Source organism: Pseudomyrmex gracilis, unplaced genomic scaffold, assembly GCF_002006095.1.
Source record: "Pseudomyrmex gracilis isolate BER0280 unplaced genomic scaffold, ASM200609v1 scaffold_23, whole genome shotgun sequence".
Lineage (NCBI taxonomy): Eukaryota > Metazoa > Arthropoda > Insecta > Hymenoptera > Formicidae > Pseudomyrmex > Pseudomyrmex gracilis.
This window is the reverse complement of record NW_018020607.1, coordinates 974077-996899: the sequence shown is the minus strand read 5'-3', so window position 1 is coordinate 996899 and position 22823 is coordinate 974077. Positions and strand designations below refer to the sequence as shown.

Here is a 22823-nt window from a genome sequence, read left to right as displayed (position 1 = left end):
TCATTTTAGTTTAGTTAGCGCTAATATATTTTCTGTCAAAACTTACAGAGATCTTAACCACCGAAAGGTTAAAATGTTAATAAGAATGTTTTTTAAATCGCGTCCTCGATTCTCAGAGACGCGTTCGGTTTTTTAGCTGTGCGATACGTTATAGACGTTTCGAACCTTTCCGCCGGATCAAAGAGGACGGAAAGGCGCGATGATGTAATCCGCAACCGCAGCCTTACGCGGCGGCGTGCGTAACGAATGCAGTTCCTTCTACGCTTTGTACTTGGCAGCGTTTCACAGTCGTGTCGAGCCGCGATAAACACAGCGTAAGACGAGTGTTGGGTTACCGAGATTCCTGTCGCGTTATTCGTGCCCGCCATTTCCTCTCATTCTTTTCCTGACAACACCTGCTTCATTAGTCCCCTATCAGTCTCATCGGTTTAACGAAGTCCCGGAATCGAGATCGTCATTTCGTGCCCGGATTTACGGCCGCTTCGATAAAGGAAGATTATGGCTTCGAACAAGTTTCATGCCGTCGTCGGTCTTCGGAAAGTCGTTAAGGGAAGCTCAGGGGAGGCATCTGAGATAGCTATTTTCTAAAGAATAGATTACGTCTTGTTTTCCCGCACCTGACAAGAATCACGAATTTCCATTTTGCCTAAACGCAAAAGAAGCTAAGTTCATAAAAAATCTTAATATTGTAACGTGTAAGTATAAATGCAAAAAGTACAAAGTCACCTATATGTATTACATAAATAATGTGTGTATTTAAAAACATCATAAAACTCTTGTAACATAATATTTACACGTACTAACACAATATGATATAAATGTAAAATAAAATATTTATCTTTATTATCTTCCAAATATACTTGTCCGTTTAATACTTTAGTTTTATCAGAAATTGCGCAAAGTTGGAAACCGTATGTAATATTCGTGTTTATATTGAAATTCCGTATATGCGCACACACATTACGAGCACAAATTTTTTACATAGTATCGCGCGGCATTTTATCGGAGGCGCATTATTATTTATCTGACGGACATTTGAGATGTGTGTATGTGTGCTGATTATTTTTCGGATCCTACATTTTAGCAGCGTAGGGTTTTCACAGCACATTAATAAATGCCAGGTTTGTCGAAATGAATAATAATTTCAGAATGGATATTACGGCATTAATGTTATGCACAGTCAATATCCACCATTTAAATCTCCGATCATTGTCGGGAGAATACACATATTCGTCAAGTATTATAAATAAAATCGGTTAATACTTGATCGGAAGAGGATTGCGACCGATTATGAGAAATAAAGCTGGTTTACACGAGAATTAGTTGTATTGACGAAGATTATTGTGTAAAATGGGCGTTATACATACACGTACGTGCTAAATAATTTGTAACAATGAAAATCTTTCTTCGAATAAAACTAATTGTAATGCAAACGCGTTAAAATTTACGCAAATAAATATTTTTTTCTTTGTGGAAAAAAATTCAGCAATTTTTCATAACTCGACTCAATGTCGTTTCAATTTGCAATCTAATATCGCTTTTCTCTCTCTTGCAGCTTTCCAGAGATTAATTTCAATACCTGAACTACAGTATTTGAAAAATAGCACGAGATGTGGCGTGAGTGATTACACAACATGTAGCGTGTTTGTCATTCGCCGGACGGCGTTACACGATCTTCGTGGTTATATAGCGATATTTAGCGTACCAATGAGAGATGATTTTATTATGCGGCGAATGTTAAACGCACCGGCTGTAATATAACGCGGATAGTGGGTGTCGGTAAATGTGGTGAATATATAAGTGTCTGGCCCGGTTCCAATCGACCTGCGCACGGTTTCCCCTTATTCCCGAGGTGTCTGTTTTTCTTACACGGTAGTCACTTGTGAAGTTAACGCGAACACGCTCCCTCTGCGAGTTACACGCTGCATACAGCGCGAGAACACAAAACTCAATCATTGCGTTCGGTCTTCTCGAGCCGAGGCGCAAGTTCGAACTTCCGTTTCAAACTTTCCAATAATTCAATAAATAAACCGAACCGCGTGCGATTAGAACGAAACTTGAATAGTTTCCCTCGAAAGCTTTGAATCTTATGTCTCTGAGTTGTTCACGCCTAAGATTTGTCAATATTTAAAAACAGACGCGAAAAATAAAATCCAAATACGATTCACTTTTAAAATAAATTTAATATCGTTTTTTGTTTCTACGCGAAGATAAAAATTTTTTCTTTGGACATTTCTTCGCGCTTATTTCGATTTTTGTCTTAAAATTTGATCAGTAGCCTCGAGTCAGCCACGATTTTCTTGTGTCGTAAGAAACGTAGCTTTACATGACTTCCCGGTATTTCGTCTCGAACGAATGCCAGATGTATTCGATTCAAACATGCGGAGACACGCATTCTCCGCTGCACGCGCATTGGATTGGAGCTGCCAGTACAAGCGCATGATTGGGTGTAATCTTCTAGCTATTATACAAATCGAATCGCGCGCGCCCGTCTATCTATTTCGACGAGCGTCTGTACGTGCTTCTATTACGTGACATTACAAAAGCAGAGAATTTAAATATTTCATTTACGTAGCAACTTCACCAATAATATTTTTGCAATAACAAAATATCACTGTCCGATATTTATTAAAGAAATTATTATAATAAAGTATTTACATATATAAAAAAAACTACTAATTGAAAATGTATCGTAAAAAATACTTAAAGAAAGTATTTTGGCGTGCGTTTTGCATTTTGTTAAAAACATTTAAAACTTTGAAGTAAAAAACGGAGTATAAAACGAAATGACGCAAGGTCGGACATGCCGGCGGCGCGAACGTTCGATGCACTACGGGCGTAACAAAAATATATAATCTATGCTCAAACGGTCAGAATGTCGCAAAACAAAATCGTTGTCGCGTGACAAACCGCGGTTTTTATCGGCGGGGCGACACAAGGTTCGAATTTGCGCTCTTCATTTTCGCGCGTCGAGTGATTACACGAGCGACGCGCACTGTGCTACGCCAAAATATTTCTCCGGGCGCGCGGAACGAATGCCAAACACATATCCCCGAATCATAAATGCAGGGACACGCATTGTCGGTCCGCAATAGGTCACGCCACTGCATACAACCGCTTTTAATCGCACGGCTGGATTACCCGTTATACGGATCAGACCCGGGTTTCCCGATGTGCACTCGCATCGCCAAACGCATTGCCGCGCATTATCACGAAAGACACGACCCGCTAAATTTGTCATTACAGTCTAGCACTTGAACATTTAGCGTTTCGGAATTATATGAGGCGACACGAACATATGCTGCGCGCGTTTGTTTCCCCTCATATTTTTCAATAAATTTCCCAAACTTGTGTTTTCCAAAAGCTTCAGGTAAACATACATTAATTTATAATTTTTTTTATCGTTATTTGAAATTTATATATTTCCCGATTTTTTAATTTTTAAAAATGTTAAAAAATATAGCGTATTTCAATAAGTAACAAGAAATCGCAATCTGATTTGATGCAAAGTATCAACGCTTCTCTCAAGATATTTTAGCAACTTCAGGATTACAGCGCATTAGAATTAAATATATTCCGAGTTTAATCAGGTTCTCTCGAGTATGTCCTAAATATTCGGCTTTTAGATACATGACTGCTAATTCCGCGAAGTATAACATCGCGCAACAAACTTCGATTTGAAGTCGCAGCTCGGAGAGAGAGAGAGAGAGAGCTTACCGAAGTGGGATTCTATTTACTCGCTGATCCTCGTGATCTACTTTCCGCGCACTTCGCGCGCTCGCTCGATGCATATTCAAAGGTCTAAATAGACTCTCGTTAGCGCCAGATCAACGGTCGCGGTGCGTGCCGCTCTACCGAAGCGTTCAGGAAACTTCAAAGTGGTCGGAGGCGACTGATGAAACTAGCCCGGAAAGCAACAGCCGAACACAATGAGAGTATTTTATCGCAGAGATTCTATTTTCGGCCGCGCTATTTGTTACGTCGTACTTTGTAAAAATTCTGCTTTAGAAGGATTAGAACGTTCTCAAGTCGTTTCTTTTTTCCATTTATTTGCAAATTTGCTAATAGTCATTGCGCAGAACGTTATCTTTGTGTCTTTTGGGATAATATTATTATTAATAAATATTTACGTAATGCTTATTAAACACTACATGTAATGAGCATTTGTTTGTGTTGAAAATCAATTGAAAGCTGCTCGCCGGGAATCGATATCGCGTAGAATTCGCCGCGACACAAACAAGAACAAAGGATAGTGTCGTAAGCTTGCGCACAGCTCTCCTTTGACGCATGTTGCAACAACCGCTCCTTTGCGAACGTCGATTCACCGGATGTTTATCGGCCGCGCGCAGAAGGCGAACGACGCCGGCCCGTGCCTGGAAACAGCCACTCGAGAGAATCCGGTCGTTGTGCACTTCTCTGAGGGCACTATCTCGAAAGGCTTAAAAATATTGCGCACACGTCTGGCGGGCGTTACGTGGCACGCGCCAATAAGATTCCCGCGTTCTCTCTTTGCACGCTCCATCGGCTTTTCGTCGAGAGAAAACTCGTAAGAACCGACACGAGAAAACTATACTCACTGATCAAAATACAATTTTGCTCTTATACGTAGTGTATCGCACATTGCCGACAATAGTTTTGCAATAGAGTAAGATTTGCAATTGATATTTATTAAAAAAATGTATTTCACAAATTTTTTGGAGTTACATAGTGATGTTATTTCCTTCCTGTATATCCAGATATCGAGAATAGATCGTTATCTTATCTCGTTATGCAAAACAAGTTAAATATCCCGAAAAACTGCGTTTCTCCAAAATGTATCGCAGAGCTCGTAAAAATCGTATTAATCAAGACATTCGTCTCGTTATTGAGAAAAGATAAGATACATATGAAAAAGCACACAGAGATTAAATCAAATGGTTTGAAGTAAATTAATAAAGACGTCATTGCGAATATCCGGCGCATATTGCGTGAGCGTTTCGATAGTCGCGTGTAAAACAAACTTCGTACGAAAGTCAAAACTTTGCCATAATGTTCGCGTAAGATATTTCGCGCTTAATTAAACATGTGTCGTCGAGGTCGAGCGCGATGACGAGGCGAAAATTCTGCGCGAAGCGCACGTGGATATTATGCGTATTTTCGCATGCTAATACACGATTCCCTGCCATTTGCCGCGAATGCAAAACGCCCCTCCGTTTTGCCATACGGCCGTTTTTGCAATGGACGCAATAAACAATAGATAAGGTATTCGCGCGAGGCGAAAGACGATGCACGATTACGGCAGGTACGTGTCTCGCTTGCGAACCGCTATCGCTGACTCATTGGGCTTCTCCGTCCGATAAGATAAAGCTTATCACCGATGCTCAGTGGCGCAAGAGACTAACCACTCTCTCATCCTTGCTCGGTGTCGCTATTTTCCACGATTGCAAGGAACGTTTCCTTCGAACACGTTTTGAACATCGCTCGGGGGGGCGCGTTAGTTACGCTTTGCAAAGTCAGCTCGTAATTTGTTTCTTCCCAATTGTACGTTATGATCGAACGTGAGACAGTTGGCCAAGTCGGTCAATCAAAAGCGTTTTAATTATTAAAACGCTTTGTTATTTGTATGCATAAGTTTTGGTTGTCGATTTCTCGTTCGGGATGAAACCAATTGCTTAATACAATACATTATTCACTTGCGAGAGAATTTTTTAAGAGAAAAAATATCATACAGCAGTAGTTCGGCAAAATGTGTTTTGTGATTCACACGATTTGTATCTTCTTAACAATTTAATTACGATTAACGGACGGTTTGATTAGCATGAACGAATAATAATTCATCGTAACGTTTCGTTATGCTTAACCATAAATCGCAAATGATAACGCGAGTCCTGTATACCTACGTAATAATGGCATAAATGTTGTCGCTATATGTTCGGACAATTCGTAAGACTACATTTTCCCGAAATTTTCATTGCTTTATAATAAACTTTGATTTCACCATAATTATATCGCTTGCAGAAGTACGATTGCAATCACTGTTCGAACTATCGAAGTCCGTCAAAGCGTGACATAATCGGACTATGACGATGGAACTCTCACAGGGTTCGACTAGAACCTGTTACCGGATAGAAGCCCCCGGAGCGAGCCCCGTTCTGTCAGCCAAAATAAACAGAATGTCACGGATATAAATAAAGCTTTCACTCTCTTCGCGCTTCTTCTTTTCGCGGGGCTGTCTCCCGCTTGACAAGGCGGTCCCTTGATCGGGCCGTGCATCCCGTCGGAAACTGCTGGCTAAAACCGTCTGGCCCGCCACACGTCATTGACGCGAGTAATTATAGGACAGAAGACGCAGTTTGCTTTCCCTTCATTCGCAGTAAATTTCCTCCATTGTGCGCAATTATAAAATTCCAGCGTGAAAAAGTCTTATCTTGTTAAAAGGCAAAACTTTCGTCTCGCGAAATGCGCGACGTTCTCTATTTGAAAAGTTTCTGTTAAAAGAACAGAAGAAGAAACTTTAACAAAGGTCCCTATTTATCGCCATTTTAACCAGCAACAGATATTAGTTTTTCTTGTAAACATTCGCGTCGAATCAAATGATTTTACGAATTTCATGCAAATTGTAAAAACTATTATGTCTAGCGCAATAGTTAACTATTGTCAAACCAGAATAATTGTGTAAAAAAAAAAACTAAAAACTGTCGAATAACAATTGCTATTCGACAGATTTTAGTTTTTTTTTTTTTTTTTTTTTTTTTTATCGAAAGCATTATCTATTGAATAATGTCAATCCGACTTGGGGGATAACTATCGAGTGATGCTCGTAAACGTCACTATGCACTAAATCCACAGTTTCAGTCGATGAAATACTGCAGTTACACTAGTTGTGAGCCGATGCTCGCCNTTTTTTTTTTTTTTTTTTTTTTTTTTTTTTTATCTAAAGCACTATCATCTGAATAAATTCAATCCGAGTTGGCGGATAAATATCGAGTGATGCTCGTAAACGTCACTATGCACTAAATCCACAGTTTCAGTCGATGAAATACTGCAGTTACACTAGTTGTGAGCCGATGCTCGCCGCACTGCACGTACACATACACACGCGCGCACAATACACTGTGCCACTCCGCGTGTTTTCGGGAAAGTAAGTTTCACGTTTCAAACTAATCTCGCGCTCTTTACACGCGCGAGCCCGGGAGATGCTTTATTCGAATTCGGCTTATACATCAGTTGCGACGTGGCGCGTTCGCGAAATTCGCCTAACGACAAAAGCGACTATAATACTCTGATACTTGGATAACACCCGCTCTCTCTTTCTCTTTCTCTCTCTCTCTCTCTCTCTCTTTCATCTTGTTTACTATTTTCCCGTTTTACCGGGATTTGCATGTAGCCGCAACGGCGCTATTCATGGCGGCGCACGTCCCGCATCCTATATGGAAAAATCCTTTTCCGTATTGCACGTGCGCGTGGTTACGAATAGCCTGATCTCGGTTCCGGTTACACCACGTCGTGTCTATTCATTTTTATATATATGCACTTTTGCTATGCGACGCGCTATGCGCTTCTACCCTACTTCCGTTTGCTCCGTCATGAGTGAAACGAGATCGCGCTCATCAGCGATAAGAGATAAATTATCATTGTAACGTTATTGTCTTTATTACTTCTATAAAGTCTTCAAGATATATAATCACACACGTAATCTATCAATTTATTAAGCCGATACTAATAATGGATACTTGCAACGAACTTTTCTTGTCGTGTTCTTTGCATTAAATATGTTTGCCTTTATAACGTTTAAAAAAATTTATTTCTCACGAGCGCTAATAAATCGAGTCATTAGATCGTCGGGCGCATCTTTTCACCGCCAAGAAATTGTCAAAGTTGTCTTCCTGCCGATTCGATTAAATTACTTTCTCACGCTTTCGCACGCAGCTCGGGGACTCCACCAGCTAACTACTCGATCGAAAAATCGCGGCGCGAGTTCAACGGCGGAGCCGTCGCGATTGAATGGTTAACCAACGAAGTAACTTCTGCTTGATGCCTAACTGCTAGTAAACAGGATCGAGCGTCGGTCCATGTAACGCGGTTACTCGATCTGGGATCTTGTTCGCGCAACTGCGCAAGCCCCGACCGTAACAAACAAAGTGTCAGAATCAGGTTTCGGGTTAGCGCTAAACGCGAGGTGTAAAGCCGCTTGAATCTTGGCGTGATTACAATTTGGCACGTCATTTGCAAGGCGCAGCAGCGCCCGCTACGGCGCCGCTACGCCCCCCGAAACGACGGCGTTGCTCCCGCCCATGTAAAAAGCGGCCGCGCGCGAACATCTCTCCGGAGGATTCTTATGCGGAACAAAACAAAAAAAGAGAAAAACGAAACGGGATGAGTAAAAACGAAGAAGAGGAGGATAGAGCGTAAAGGATATAAGCGGGATAGCGAGCGGAGCGAGAGAAGGAAGGTAGGACACGGAAAAAGAGAGGGAGGAAAGAGGAATCGAGCGGGTCCAGCCGAGCGCAGCACGTGACGGGTGTCGTTAATATTTCATTAGCATTCGTTTTGCGTCGTCCCGCCGACGTGCCCGGTTTTATATACGCTCTACGTTACACCGCGCGTCTCCCTCTTTCCCACTTCCCCTCGCCGTCCAGCCACGCCGGTCGGATTTTTATTGCTAACGCGGCGCAGTTATCCGTAAAAAAATCGCGCGTTTTGCCCGCGTTCGTTGACTCTCGGACGCCGGTTTTCGCGTCGCCATTCGATACGCTTTTCGACGTTTTCAAATTTTCTACATGCGTCGCATCGGCACGCGTTTCGGAAAAAATTAGAAGACTCAAATACAATCTACGACACGAATAACATTTGCGAGGAATGACGATTTTGTACTTGTTTTTCAACAAAAATCACGTTTAGTTTTGGTCATTTGTATGTAAAAGTCAAATTAAAAAATAAAGCGACTATCGCGTGCAAATCGATCTGCATCGTCGCGTTTTCTGGTCTTGTATTTGCGTATTGTTGCTGAGAAATTTGTTCATTCTCCTGTTCGATCTTGCGACTCTCTCGGTCGACCTTATCATCCTACCACTTCGGTGCTTCGCAGCTCGATTATGTCTTCTTTGACTACGCAATCTCGACAAGCTCCTCAATTCAGCCAATTAATTAGCACTTAATGAACAGGCTTTGAGCTGCATTCTCCGCCGAGATTGCGACGCGGAGAGAGAGAGAGAGAGTTAACCTTGCCTTCGCGACCGGTATTGTTTACTCTTTCGGTTGTTGTACCACCGTCTCATGCCATTTCGCCCGGAATTCCGGTCTTAGTCGTTCCGGAACTTCAACACGAGTGAGCGCGGCCATTAAAACAGCCATATTAGTCGAGGTCTTGTTATACCTGACGTTATGTGAAGCGTAGTTTTATTTCTTACAGAAATTCGCGAGACAAGCGTTCAAGCAAAATTTAGATTAAATTCTTTAATAAAAATTGATTAAATATTCTTTTTTTTATTGGAATATCATTGCGATATAATTACAGCTCGCGCTAACGTCTCGATGTGGCGCAATTCGCCGAAATAATTAAAGTTGAAATAATTGAAGTTTTCACTCACCGTTTCGGTTCTCGCTGTCGGCTGGCTTCATCTGAATCGGATGGCGCATCTGAAAATAAAAGAAGTCACCAATGTAGAGTTCTGAAATTGAGTTTGTACACGAGTGCGACCTTATCATCGGCGCTTCGAAGGCGTTCGGGTGTAATAAAAGCGACATTTATTATTGATAAGACTACGCCGATAAGACACCGCCGGTGTTAGCGAACGTCGGAGTTCGCGTGTAAAGTTCGTTTCCGCGCTGTCTGAAAAATGCAACGACGAGAAGTCGTATTCCGCGATGTGTTCGTTTCCATTGCACTTACACAGAGACGAGAGTCCAGTTGTACCTAAGGATTCTTTCCTATTTTGCAAACGCAAAACTGAAAATCGAGCGCGACGTCACGTTTCTTGTTCAAAAAAATATCAGTTGTGTCAATTACATGATAAAATATGTTCGATTTGTTACAAAAGGAAGCCTGGAATGTCTCTCCGTTTATTACAAAAATCAACAACGCGAGCAAATCGAAAGAAACATTACTGGCAACTTCTTCGGATTTTCGTTTCAAAAAGTAACAGTCGTATTGCATGTCAATAGATATTGCACGATGAAATCTGTTCGATTTATCAGCAGGGAAGACTCGGAAAAAAAACCACTATCGCAACGACGCGTGCGAATCGAAAAACACATTGAAAAAAATAAAAAAACATGGAAAATTGAAAAATACAGTCAAAATGGTGAAAATCAATAAAATAAAAAATATCAGATAGAGCACAGAAAGCGGTTGTATAATAATTGAATGGAGTGGCAGAATGAGAGCGGATAAAATTATCCCGATATATATTGGGGTGTTCATTATACCAACATCATGTCAGATATATTGAAAGGCCATCGGAATGCGCGATATCTCTTTGATAAACGCTATTTATGAGTGGAGCGCGCAGAAAGCACGTTCGGAAAAGTAGGTTTATTGTATAACTCCCGGTTCGCTTGTGTGAATATGGAAATCATTTCGGCGTATCTGTTCGCTCGTACGTGCGCAACGAGATTTTCTGCGCAATGAATCGATGACACCGGCCGCGCGTTCGCGGAACAAACACACGCCGTGTATTTTTGTGAACAGATAAGAACCGGTATGTGTAGCGCGCGCGCGCTCTATACACGCGATTATCTATCGTTCGTTGCAATAAAATCGATTTACGCCAAATTTAATTGCGCGGGTTCGGCCACAGGATAAAATTCGCTGCAAGTGATGTTTTAGCAATTATGCGATTGAAACAGAGCGCGCGCGAGAGTTGCAAGCGATTTTCGAACGAATGAATGTTATCGTGGCCGAACACGTGCAGGCGCGCGCGGCCTCTCGTATTTTTTCGTGTGTATGTTTAAAACACGCTCTCAGATTATTTCAATAGCACTCGTGGAGATTTTCGGATAAAAAGTGCGGTCAATTAAACATATTTTTTTTTTAATTGCGGTGTATTGCAATAATCGATAATAAACCTCAACTGCTTTATAATCCGCGCGTGAATGTTTTCCATTTATTAAATTTGCTATAATTAATATGGTTCTTGAACGTATTCTTTGCATATGGCTCGAATTTATGTAATATCTCCCTTTTTGTTAACTACCTCGGATATCGGTTTATAAGTTTTGCGTGGACACTCATAAAAAAATTAGCGAGGTGATTATTCGCCGATGAATAAAAAACACGGCAATGGCCGCGATCGTAAACTTAAGCCCTTACGGTGATGCATTATCGCGCCATAACGAAATAACTGCAAGCAGTGAAAGAGAGAAAAAGAGAAAAAGAAAGAAGAGAGAGAGACAGAGAGAGAGATAACGAGAATGAAAAAGATAACATTTTTATGAGCGCGTGATATATACGGAACCTCCCTCTTTCGAAGAAAATGGCAGATAGTTCTGACATTTCCGTTTATTATAGCGATGGTTATTACGTGTCGGGTGGAATAAGCCATCGGTTTTTACGACCCTCGAATTGTATCGATCGCGAACGGTACTTCACCGCAAACGACGAGCAAGGAATCACGATCTGGGTCGTTCTTTGAACTCCTTGTTTCTAATTTAATCGCTGCGCTCGTTAAATCGCAACGCCATCGTGCGCCCCGACAACGACAAGCGCTTTTCGAAATCTTTCGAGAGATTCTCGACGCGAACTGTTAGTAATGAATGACTCACAATGTTGCGGAAAACTAAGCTCGAAACACGTTTTCTTTTGACACGTCGCGCTGATCAACACAAATACGTGCGACACGTCACAATTATAATATTTCAAGATGACGAATGACGTTACGAGAACAATCGATGCGTAATTTAGAAAAATATGTGTCAGTGTGCGCAGCATTTGTTGTTTAAAACTGTTGTTTATCCAAAAAAATCCCTTAGTCTATTGCGAGAAGAATCGAAAACAATCTGCCACAAATAAATTGAAATCAGACTTTGAAATTTACTTTCGGTTTTGTGAAACGTTACGTCAATACAAACGTACGTTCAATCTTTTGTAAATTCGTGGATATCGCGCAAAAAAGTCCCGTAAGAATAGAGTTCTGCAACTTGGTACTTTAATTCCGCGACTTCGTAAATGTAATTCATCAAGTTGTTTTTAGCGGCGAAAAGGTTAAGACCTCGCCCCCGGAGAGAGCATCGTGTTAGCGCCGGGGAAGCTCTCGGGTGCTCATTTGCTATTCATTCCCAAAACTGGGTTGCCTGCAATTGTGCCTCCGGTCTATCTCGCGAGCCGTCTGCGTCCGGGAAGGATCATCCCCAAGATTTGTATTCGATATCCATATCGACCTGCGGGATCGATAAGCCGAGCTTGGGTGTAATCGGCCCACCGGTTGCGATTGTGATCGAAGATTATGCGCATCGACTAACGACCCATATACCACAACGATGATGCAATCTGGATGCACCAGATTCGCTATATAACGCAATATATACATTTATATGAGCGTGTACTTTAACAATACGAGCACGGAACTGCGCAATAGCTTCTTTATTCTCCGTATATAGAAAGAAACTGTCTTGAGACAAAAAAATTTATTAAAAGCATGAAAAATATGTATTTAGTACGCTATATTTGTATGTATATGCGCGAAGTGACATTTTGATTATTCATTATTCGGGTCACAAGTGACTCAACCACAGTCTTCCGAGATTAATTAACCTTTTGCCTTACGATTTAATTTATGACTGTGGCATAGTCAGCGACAAAGTCGCTTACGCGCTTGAACCAACAACAATCTGACTATATGCTTTATCTTTTTTTGCCGATATAATAAGAACTACATTAATTTTCTTTTATAAAACGTAAAATACGCGTACACACACAGTCGTTTAAGACACACACGGTCGTGTGCTTTTATTTGTCGTAAGCTCTAAGTGATGTCGTAACAAACTTTTTATTAATCTACGGCCGGGCAATTAATCTACGTAAATTAAATGATCCAATAGATCAAGAATATTTTACACGCTCGTAAATAGAGTACTGGATCACTCGACTATGTTGCTTGGAGAGATGCCTACTAGCCGGTCTCCTAAATCAACGAGCGGAACGCTCACAGCGAAGACTAGTCGCGCAAACTATCTTTGAATATTTGCAAATGCGTTTCTGACGGATAAATGAGCGGTCATTTATATAAAAAAGAAAGCATTAATTTCTCGTTATTTTTAATTAAAGCAAGAACCGCAATAAAAATATAAAAGAAAAGGATAGGTTTTACGATGTTGAAAGAAAACTATGGCGTAAAAAATAAAAAATCTTGCTCGTGGACAAGAGAGTTTTGTTAAAGAGTACAGATCCCGGGAGAGAGAATTCAAGATATTCTATTTGCGAATCTCCTCGATACTTCGAAACGCGAAAGAATTTCTCGTATCGCACCGTGCGAGAACCGACATGAAATTCATATCTATGCTAAGCGCGTGCCGCGTTTGGGTTTAGTGCCTTCCGCATCGTACCTTTATATTGCAGGCCGATTCGGTAATTTCGTGCACGGCGATCCCGCTTGAAGTCGACGGACGGTTTCAAGACTTGCGAGGATTTTCACTGAGACCCGTAATTCGAGAAACGCGCGCGGCGAGAGTCTCTGGCAAAACACAAAAGTGTCGGGAAAGAAAAATTTCGAAAACGATACCGGGGCGATATCTGCGAAAGAGAAATTAAACGAGATCCCCGGGGTTTAAATGTTCCCTCCTTTTTCTCTTTCCTCAAAACGAGTGGCTGATATTCTTGGAATAATAAAATATCTGGAATAGGTGAAGCGTAATCGGCTTCCGAGCTTCCGAACGTGCAATCTCCCCCTTGACGGACCGGGCGTTTCTCGATTTTTAATCTAGACTCTTCTCACAAGAAATGAAGTTGAACAGTTTCCGCGCAAAAGAAGGAGCCGACAGCGCGCGCGGTAGGAGTTATATATACGTTCGCAAATTTCTCTGCCGGCGTTTCATCCTCATTTGGAAAGTGCAAGTTTTCTCCCGCAGAATTTCTTTTTCCACATCATCGGTCGGGGAGACCGGACCTTTTATCCCGCTGAATTTTAATCCACTCTTATTGATAAGGAATTCTTCAATTACTCGCACGGCGCATTCTTCGAAATGCTTTACGCGTTAGGAAGCTAAATTTTAGTTTTATTATCTCAATATAAATTCAAATATTATTTTCTTTTTTGTTACGAACAATTCAGAAGTCACATATCGGATATAACAGTATTTTATAATAAACTTTTTCACAATAAACTAATAAATTTACATATTTTCCAAATTTCATATATACATGGTTTTTCAAGTTTCGATCAACTTGAAGCCATCAAGTTTTTTGAGAGACACGCACCTCCTGTCTCACATTTTGAAGGAAAGACTCGATTTAAAGTTACATCTTGCTGCTTATGTATTCTCGCGTCCCGCTCATTTCCAGAGAGTACACCGAAGCTCCTTTATCCTTCTTAGCTCGGCCGCGTCCGGACTGCGAGAGTAGCAGTTCCGCTTTCCTGCCCGGCGCGACGCCTGCTGACTCCGGCTTCGTGACTTTTAATCTCGACCCCATTGTGCGAGCCGGTGGAGGGTAATTTTTATAATCTTCGCGCGAGAGGTGCGGAAAGAGAGAGAAGGGAGAAGAGGAAGGGGAAGTGACGACTGGATTTAAAGTTGCACCATCCCCGGTTTTCCGCGTCGTCACGCTTTAAAAAAAAACGCATTCCCGAGCCTCAAATCCTTTTCTTTTTCCTTTGACTCCCTCTCCCTTGCCTTCATCCCGTCCGGGTCGCGCGAATTCCACCACCATCTCGACATCGATCTCTCTCTCTCTCTCTTTCTCTTCTGCACTTTAATCGCCGACAAAACTACAAAAGTGGCAGTTCGCGCTCCCGCCGCCTGCTGACTCTGACTTTCGCGACTTTTAATCTCTGCGGCTTGCTCGTAATATCCGGCGGAGTGAGAGAGGGTGCTTTTTGTGATATTTGTACGGTCGGCAGAATTTGTAATATTTGCCAAGATGTTTCGGATGATTCAGAAAGAGATCAGTGGAGTTTACAAAAAAGAATCTATACTGACGTTACACCGATAAAATATTTCTATAAAATATATTTTGTTTTGTCTAATTTTCAATATTTATTGCAGAGAATATCTGAACTTTGTTGAAATTGTTTTTTATCTACTTAACGCACCAAAAGCCACGCACGCAGACGCTGTGAAACACAAAATTGCGAACTTTGAGTACTATCAATAGCGGCAGTACTCAATCGCCGAGAAAAATATATATTCGCTTTTGTTCATGCACGCCCGCATATTTCCTACCATAGAGTCTCTCTCTCCCTCTCTCTCTATATGCGGTATAAATTCAATATCCACACGGTAAAAGCCGATCGGCCGGGGTGCGCTTTGACATTCGAGGGGTTGCCCCGAAAGTGACAAGGCCGCGTGGGCGGGATGGACCAAGAGGGGGACGCAGGATGCGCGGCGTCGCTGGCGGGTATTAAAATCGACGTATTCGACTCAAGGGTTTGGCCGTCGTATCGCCAGTTATAAATTCGTTTCACATACCGCCACGTCGGGCAGCGTTGACAGAATGAAAAAAGGGCGCGGTACGAGAGAGAGAGAGAGAGAGAAAGAGAAAGAGAGAAAGTGAGAGAGCGGTTCGTCGGAAGAGGGTTTTTTTTATCCGACGGGTGGCGCGGCAAAGAGAGCCTCGTGAAAAATCTGCATGGATTTTAGCGACGGTGCAACGCGGGGGTGAAAAAAAATGCGACCGCCACGTGCATCCGCGCGATCCGAAGAGCGGCGAAGCAGAGAGCGGGGGATGAGCGCCGCGACACGGCGAAACCGATGTTCTCAATGAAGGGAAACATGAAATACGAGAGCGCCCGGTGCAGGCGCGGCGGCCTGGAATGAGAAAGGATCAATTTCTGGTCGATTTTGCGCGACGGGAGCAAACATGCCCATCAAATTTATGGCCGCGTTTGGTAATTCTGTCTCTCAAGAGCGGTTTCATCAACGTCGTTTATCTTTAACCGTAGTTCATGCCCGCCGTTTCTCCCCGGACATTTTTGTAATTCTGTCTCGAAAAAGAGGGTCGTGTAAAAACAAATGGGACGTCTAAAATTTTTAACCGACTGCAAAAACGGATCAAATCAGAATAACAAGACATAACAAGAATAATCGCTGATATGAACCAACGTTATTAATAATAAGAAATATAAAAATATATTGTGTCTGAATATCGTCGAAAACAGAAATGGAAACTCGACTCTGCTCGACTCTGCTCGATGACAAACATGCTTGCTAAATGTGTAGACACGCTTGATAACTCAGTCCGTCGAAACTGGATATTTTATCCGTACAATTATTTTAAAATTTGTATTTATCTCTCGTATCACAGCGCAAAACATTGAAATATACGAAGTTCAATTTTGCATCGAGAGCAAAAATGAAATAATATATTGTAATATTCTATACTAGAATTGTATAGAAATTTTACATGTAATTTAAATATTTTAATTAGAAAGTAAAAGTTGTTTATACAAATATGGTAGAATATTAATTTCCTAACGAATGAAGAGAATTGTTTGTAGAGAGCGAGAATAAACGCGAGTCGAGAAAAACAGGACGATACTGATGTTTTCTCTATGAAGGGAATAGTAAAATACAAGAGGACCAATCCCACGTTGGAATGAAAAAGAATAAAATGTTGGTGAATGTTATGATGCAGGAGCAAACGTGCCGATTAAATTTATGAATAATGGTTGTTTGGTAGGTAATGCAAACTGCAGGAAAGAGATGTAGATAAACATCAATATGGATTATAGATCATCAATTCTGCTATTTCACAAAAATATAGTCTTTTTAACCCTTTTGCAGCAGCGTCGTTATATACAAAGCGAAATAGATTCCTCGCGTTGTAACAAATAGCAAATTTCATGCTAAAATGCACGATCAATCACGTGTGTTTGTTATTAATATGTAGCAAAATAGATACTCCTAAATTAAGTTTGTTTAAACATTCACTAAATGTTATTCGTAAATTGATACTCTGATATAAGTTAAATGTGTTTAATTAAATACTGCTGCTATAAACTATGTTTTAATCATCTATTGGATCCCGATCGTAATTGCTGATTGGTTAACATATAATATTAATATCTCTAAAATATGTATTTAAATTTATACCGCATTTGCTCATATTATATGAAAGTTATATTTATACTATCCTTATCGAAACGATACCCATATGTGCTTATTCCGTAATACATATACACACACGTATAATTACATTGACTATCGGGTTTCATATAAAAATGTCTATAAACGATTTCGAACTTTGAAATATAATTTACGAGCAAATTTTTTTACAGAGCGCGAAATCGATACACGCGCTGGGAAATGATACATTATCACATTTGGAGCATCGCCATCGCCCGGGACCTATTTCATCGCCAGTCGCAGAGAGTGCATAAATTTTTATCGCAACGCGCGATGACGACGTCATCGTTATCGCGACCGGGGAATCCTCGGACGGTCTCCGGCGCGGATTGTAAACGACGCGTCGTCATTCAATTTCCGCGACGCGGTTTCCTTCGCGGAACCCTTTTCAAAGCTATTGGCGTGACCGTGAGTTTTCGAGAGTTTTCACGACTTATCCGGCATACGATCTCGTCTTCATTTCCGTCGCAGCGCGTCGCCGGTTTTCGCTGGAGTCGCCCGTCCGGAAAGTCGGAGGGGGAAGAGGGGAAAACGTTCGGCATCTTTTCGTGAAAAATTAGTGAATGCACCGCGTTTTGTCGGAGAGGTTTGTAAGTTCGATGGATCGATTCTGTGGTACACACTTAGGTTTCGCAGCTTTTCTACCGTCTCTCTCTTTTTTCGTACTTGAACAGACGGAAATTAAACGATATCTGCGCGAATGATATATTTGAATATAAATCCGTTTACTTCAGACTGCACAGAGCAGAGCTTAAGTCCGTTTGTATATTTAAATAAAATGCAGTACAGCGAACTGTTGAATTTAATTCTGCTTCTTTCTAATGTAAATATAAAAAAAAAGAAAACAAACATTTCGCAGATCCGCAGTTTTTCACTGGGATGTTTGCGCGATTTTGTTTTTATATTTGTTCATAATATAATATTGATTATTTTCTCTAACACAATTTTATGTATTTACACACAACACGACCCTTTATAGTCACAACTTTTTAGGTGAGACTATTTTGACGCGCGTCCGCGTAAGTTTAGCCGTCTATAATCGTTCGGAGGGAAGTGTTTCGGAAAATTGGATTGATAATAATAAAAGCTTTACGTCTCTTTGTCTCGCGTGCGGAAAATAGAAAAGACTACGGTCTCCGCTTCTCATCGGAAATGCGGAGCGTAGTTATGAGCCATAATTTAACTCGCGACGGAGTGACACGTGCGCGATCGGATTCGCTACTGCGGATTTTCCGGATTTTTCATCGGGAAAACTGCACCTACCACGGAAACTTTTTAACAAACTCGCGACAGTTACTGCGTAGTTTGTTCTATTCGCGCGCGTTACCGTGAATAATTATTCTCTGTGAAATATCGGTATTATTGTAGCCCGCGAATGTGATTTTCTGCTGATTCCAGCGGGACAAAAGAGATGCAAAAATGTCGTTTCCTATTTTTGACAAATCTGCCCCCGCCGTCGAGTTTACGAGTCATGATTTAACGATCGGCGCGCGCTCGCAGGATCCGTTGCACTCGATTGCCCGGATTTTCCGGAATACCAATGGGGCACTAAAAGTGATTAAATTACTTGGCAAGCCAGCACTCGGTAAACTAGGCGGTGATTGATACACGTGGGTGTGCACGCGCGTTGCGCACGAGCGACGCGCGATCATTTATGCGTGACTGACATCTGTTTACTCGCGCCACGAATTTACCTCGCGTTGTGCCGCGATCGACGGTTTTCGTCAATGATCTAGTTACATTACCGTCCGCCGAAGAAACGTAGGCGGGAACATTTATACAAAGTTTCTTACCTTTCTCTCGGCACATAAACGATTGTGTGAAACACGTGCACTGCAATAATTGTTTTTAGGTCACTTGAGCATCTTACAATAAAAATAGATAATAAACAGAAACAACGTAATAACGTATAAAAATATCTGAACGTTCAACAGTTCGAAATAATAACGCCATTATTTAAATGATCAGGCACAAGTGTCACTCATATAACAAAAGTTTTTATATCTTAGATAAAGCGTCACTTCGTCTTTGCGAATTGTGCTCAAATTCAAGAAGCATGCGCGAGTCGCGGTCTTTTGCTCGCGGAATACAATTGCAATTGATTACCTCTCTCCCCTCTGAAGCGATGACTTTCGCAGAAGCGAACGCCGCCGTCTCGTTCTTCCACGCTCGCGCTATCAATTTCCATTTCGCGTTTCTATCCGGCATGGGCGGGCGCTTCCGTCGGCGTGCCGCATTTCTCAGGGAAATGGGAATCGATTTGAAGAACGCCGCTGCGAAACTGCAGTTGGCAACACGCCCTCCGCCTGTATGTCCCCGAGCGCCACCGGGTCATCCCTTTGGTGTCCCATTCTGGGGCGAATCAACCTCTCGCGCCTTTTCTTTCCCCGTTCCCGATCCTCTAAACGCGTGCTTTTTCACCGTCCGCGAAATATCTCTACGACGCGCGCGCGATGTGTTGCCGCTTTATATCTTTTTTGTATCGGTTTCTTTTTTCGACCTCCGTAGGGAATTTCGACCGCGACGCATCACGCGGGGAGCGAAATGGAGTTGCAGATGGGATCGGGGAAGTTGTCGAAGATCGTAACGAAAAATACCTGGCGTTAGAGAACACGATGCTGGATTCTAGGTTAGCGCGCTGCAGAGGAAGAGAAATTCTTCCGACCGTTCTCTGACGATTCAAAAAAAAATCCCACAATACGAAAATAATATCGCGAAATCTAAAGAGAAATTTACGTTTCCCGATTGGTGCATGCTCGCAGTTCAAACGAAGTTTGTTCGAGATATTTCAAGATTAAATTTTTTATTCCAATTGTCGAGATCAAAAATCACATTGCATATCTACTGAATATTTCTAATTAAGCAGCTAGAATCTCATTGCAAATAATAACAAATATGTGTGACGCGCTATACAGAAATCTGTAAAATAAACGTTATGGTGAAAACCGAGGAGCGAGATCAAAAAGTTATGAGAGATCGAGAGATTTTCGAGAGAGGAAAAAAAATTCGATCGCCTGCAGGCTCAAGGAAGAGTCGTTCAATAAAGCCGACGCTGTATCGCGCGTTACTCGATGCTGTCCACGGGCGATGTATCCGGAAATTGAAAGTTTCCTGTGTGTGCCGAAGGTTGGTCCAACTGGCAGGTAGGAAGGGAGATTTGTCTCATCGTGTCACATGAGAAGATCACTATTTCTTTATTTCGTGCCGTTTCGAGCAAAGTCGATCTCTTCGTGGTCGGCGGGAATATTTGACGAGACGACTACAGGAAACGGGGGAGGAAGGGGTAATATACTATGTTATAATATCCACCGAAATTGGATTGAGGTTGACTAGCAGGTTGATATACGCACACATATATATATCGCGATTGTATATGTGTGTGTATCGGTCGCGAGGACAAATCGATTATTCGTAGATCGTCGCGTGACTAATTGTTTCGAAATCAGATTTTTGCGGGAATTGTGTGCTCGCCCGGGCACTCACATTCTCCCCTTCCGGCCGAATAAACGCGAAAGTAATTCCCCTCTCGGAGCGATTTCATCTCTCGTATATTTCCATTTGTGTGTCCCGACTTAAGCGTTTCATTTGTCATCGCGAAGTCGCAGTTTACTTGCCATACGAGCGCTTTTGATTTGCCTCGGCTTACCGGAGGGATTACGCGGTCATCACGGATTTCCGTTCGCGAAGGGCGCGACTTGAGATAAACACGAATACAAACGTTGATTAATTTCTATAATTTACTGCCACTTTTAATTAACGTGATCTCGTTTTTTTGAAAAATAAAGAGATCGCGTAAAAAACTTTAGTTGTTATCGTCTCGCAAGTCTTTTGCTCGCAGAATTGAAACAAAAATTTATCGATGTAAAATAAATTATAATTAAATTATCTGTTTTGCAGTAAGTGTGTAATTAAATTAGCGTCTTTCCACCTGTATCGTGTTGCTACACGTGCGTAACACGAGCAGTACCAGGGAAGCGTTGACCTAGTTGCCAAGCAAGAAATCGATCGAGAAGGAAGAGCGCGAGGGAAGAAGGGGAGGGGAAGGAGAAAGGAGGGAGTGAGTGTCTTCTATGAAATTACATTCAATTCTACACCTAACAAAGGCAGAGCGAAGTACTGTTGCCGCTATTCGAGAGAAAAATAAAAACACCTCGCGCCCGTAGAAATAACAATCGTCGCTTAAGTGCGCTTCACTCGTTAGCGAGAGCGAGCGGCAAAATAAAATTATCGATTTTATTGTTATAGCAAATGTATATCGCCACGATAGATCATAAATTACTAATGCAATTATCCAAAGTGTTTGGCAATATTCAGTAATCGTACCGGATTATATCTACAATCAGCTCAAATAATTGTTGAGTTTCATAATTGGGCTGGGATTTGACTTCGCGTACGGAGTACAATTTCCATTTTAATCCCCGGAAAAATAAAAATGTACGCTAATTCTAGTGCCAATTGTGACGATAACGCAAACGTGGAAATGATATTTCCGGAGCATTTAAATTCATAGCTTCAAAAAATTCTCGTCGAAATCGTCGATGTGCGCGTGTTACCTCCTCTGAAATGAAATTTTTCGTTGATAAATACGAATTCGATCAATTTCTTGGAAATACTTCATGCACCCCTCAATCTTTTTTTTTTTAATTTCGCATTTTCAGAAAATTAATCCTCTTCCCGAGAAGAGGATTTATCCGCGGAGCGATATGTGTTTCTCTTCTTTTTTTTCTCCCTTTAAAAAGTGGCTCGGGTTTATCCACGTTTCCAGTTCATTCTCATACGCCGAGACACGTGTGCGCTTCTCTCTTCTTACGGGTCTTCTTCTTTTCCTCAATTTCTTTCCAACAAATTTATCCGGCACTCGCTGTTCTCGTGTCACCCGGTCCCCGAGATTACACGACGTAAAGCCTAGCGGGAGTGCTGCTTCCGCCTCGCGCCGCTGATTCTCTCTCTCCTTTCTATTTGCGAGAAGAAATCTCGCGGTCCAGCTTGGCGTGGAGACACGATGCGACAGAAACGGACGTTCATCTGCCAGGCGCAACAAATCTCTCACGATGAAAAATCATCTCGAGGAAATGGGACGAGGATTTTTGCTCCTCTGCGATTTATCAATGGCGCGCTACCGGAATGGACGACCGGCCGGGATAAAAGTGTCAACTTTCGGCATCGATATTGAGAGCCACCTCCTCTCGTTTCCCTTTCCTCTCCCCAACTTAATGCCCGTAGCGGATACTATTTTTCGAGTCTCCCTCTAGTATCTCGCGCACTATGACCCGTCATTTCTCTCGCTTTTCGATTTCTCACAGAGTACGCAGCGATAAACTTTACTATCATTTACAAAACTTGCAAAACTGTGAAATACGACTAGACTCTTTCTATTTCTCTGTTAAAGAAATTTATATTAAACTTAAATAATATTCTTATTTATGTTTTTAATTTGCACAAAGCTTAATTATAGTCATTGAACTTCCAAACGCAATCAACATTGCGGAAGGTCAGTCGCTAAAAACCGAGCACGTCGATACCACGCGTGTAACGATTCCGATAACGGCACCTACGAACGTTATCGG

General features: G+C 41.8%; 1 protein-coding gene across 25 annotated transcripts in view; it reads right to left on the bottom strand.

Annotated features, from left to right (window-relative positions):
• LOC109852009 (CUGBP Elav-like family member 1) overlaps positions 1-22823 on the bottom strand; it is a 406212-nt gene that overhangs the window by 41513 nt on the left and 341876 nt on the right. For all 25 annotated transcript variants that reach the window (XR_002249961.1, XR_002249960.1, XM_020422721.1 and 22 more), the window contains one exon: positions 9570-9618. Coding sequence is in view for 23 of the 25 variants with exons in the window: in XM_020422721.1 (XP_020278310.1) it covers positions 9570-9618 (49 nt within the window). In the remaining 2 variants the exon portion in view is untranslated. The remainder of the gene's footprint in view (positions 1-9569; positions 9619-22823) is intronic.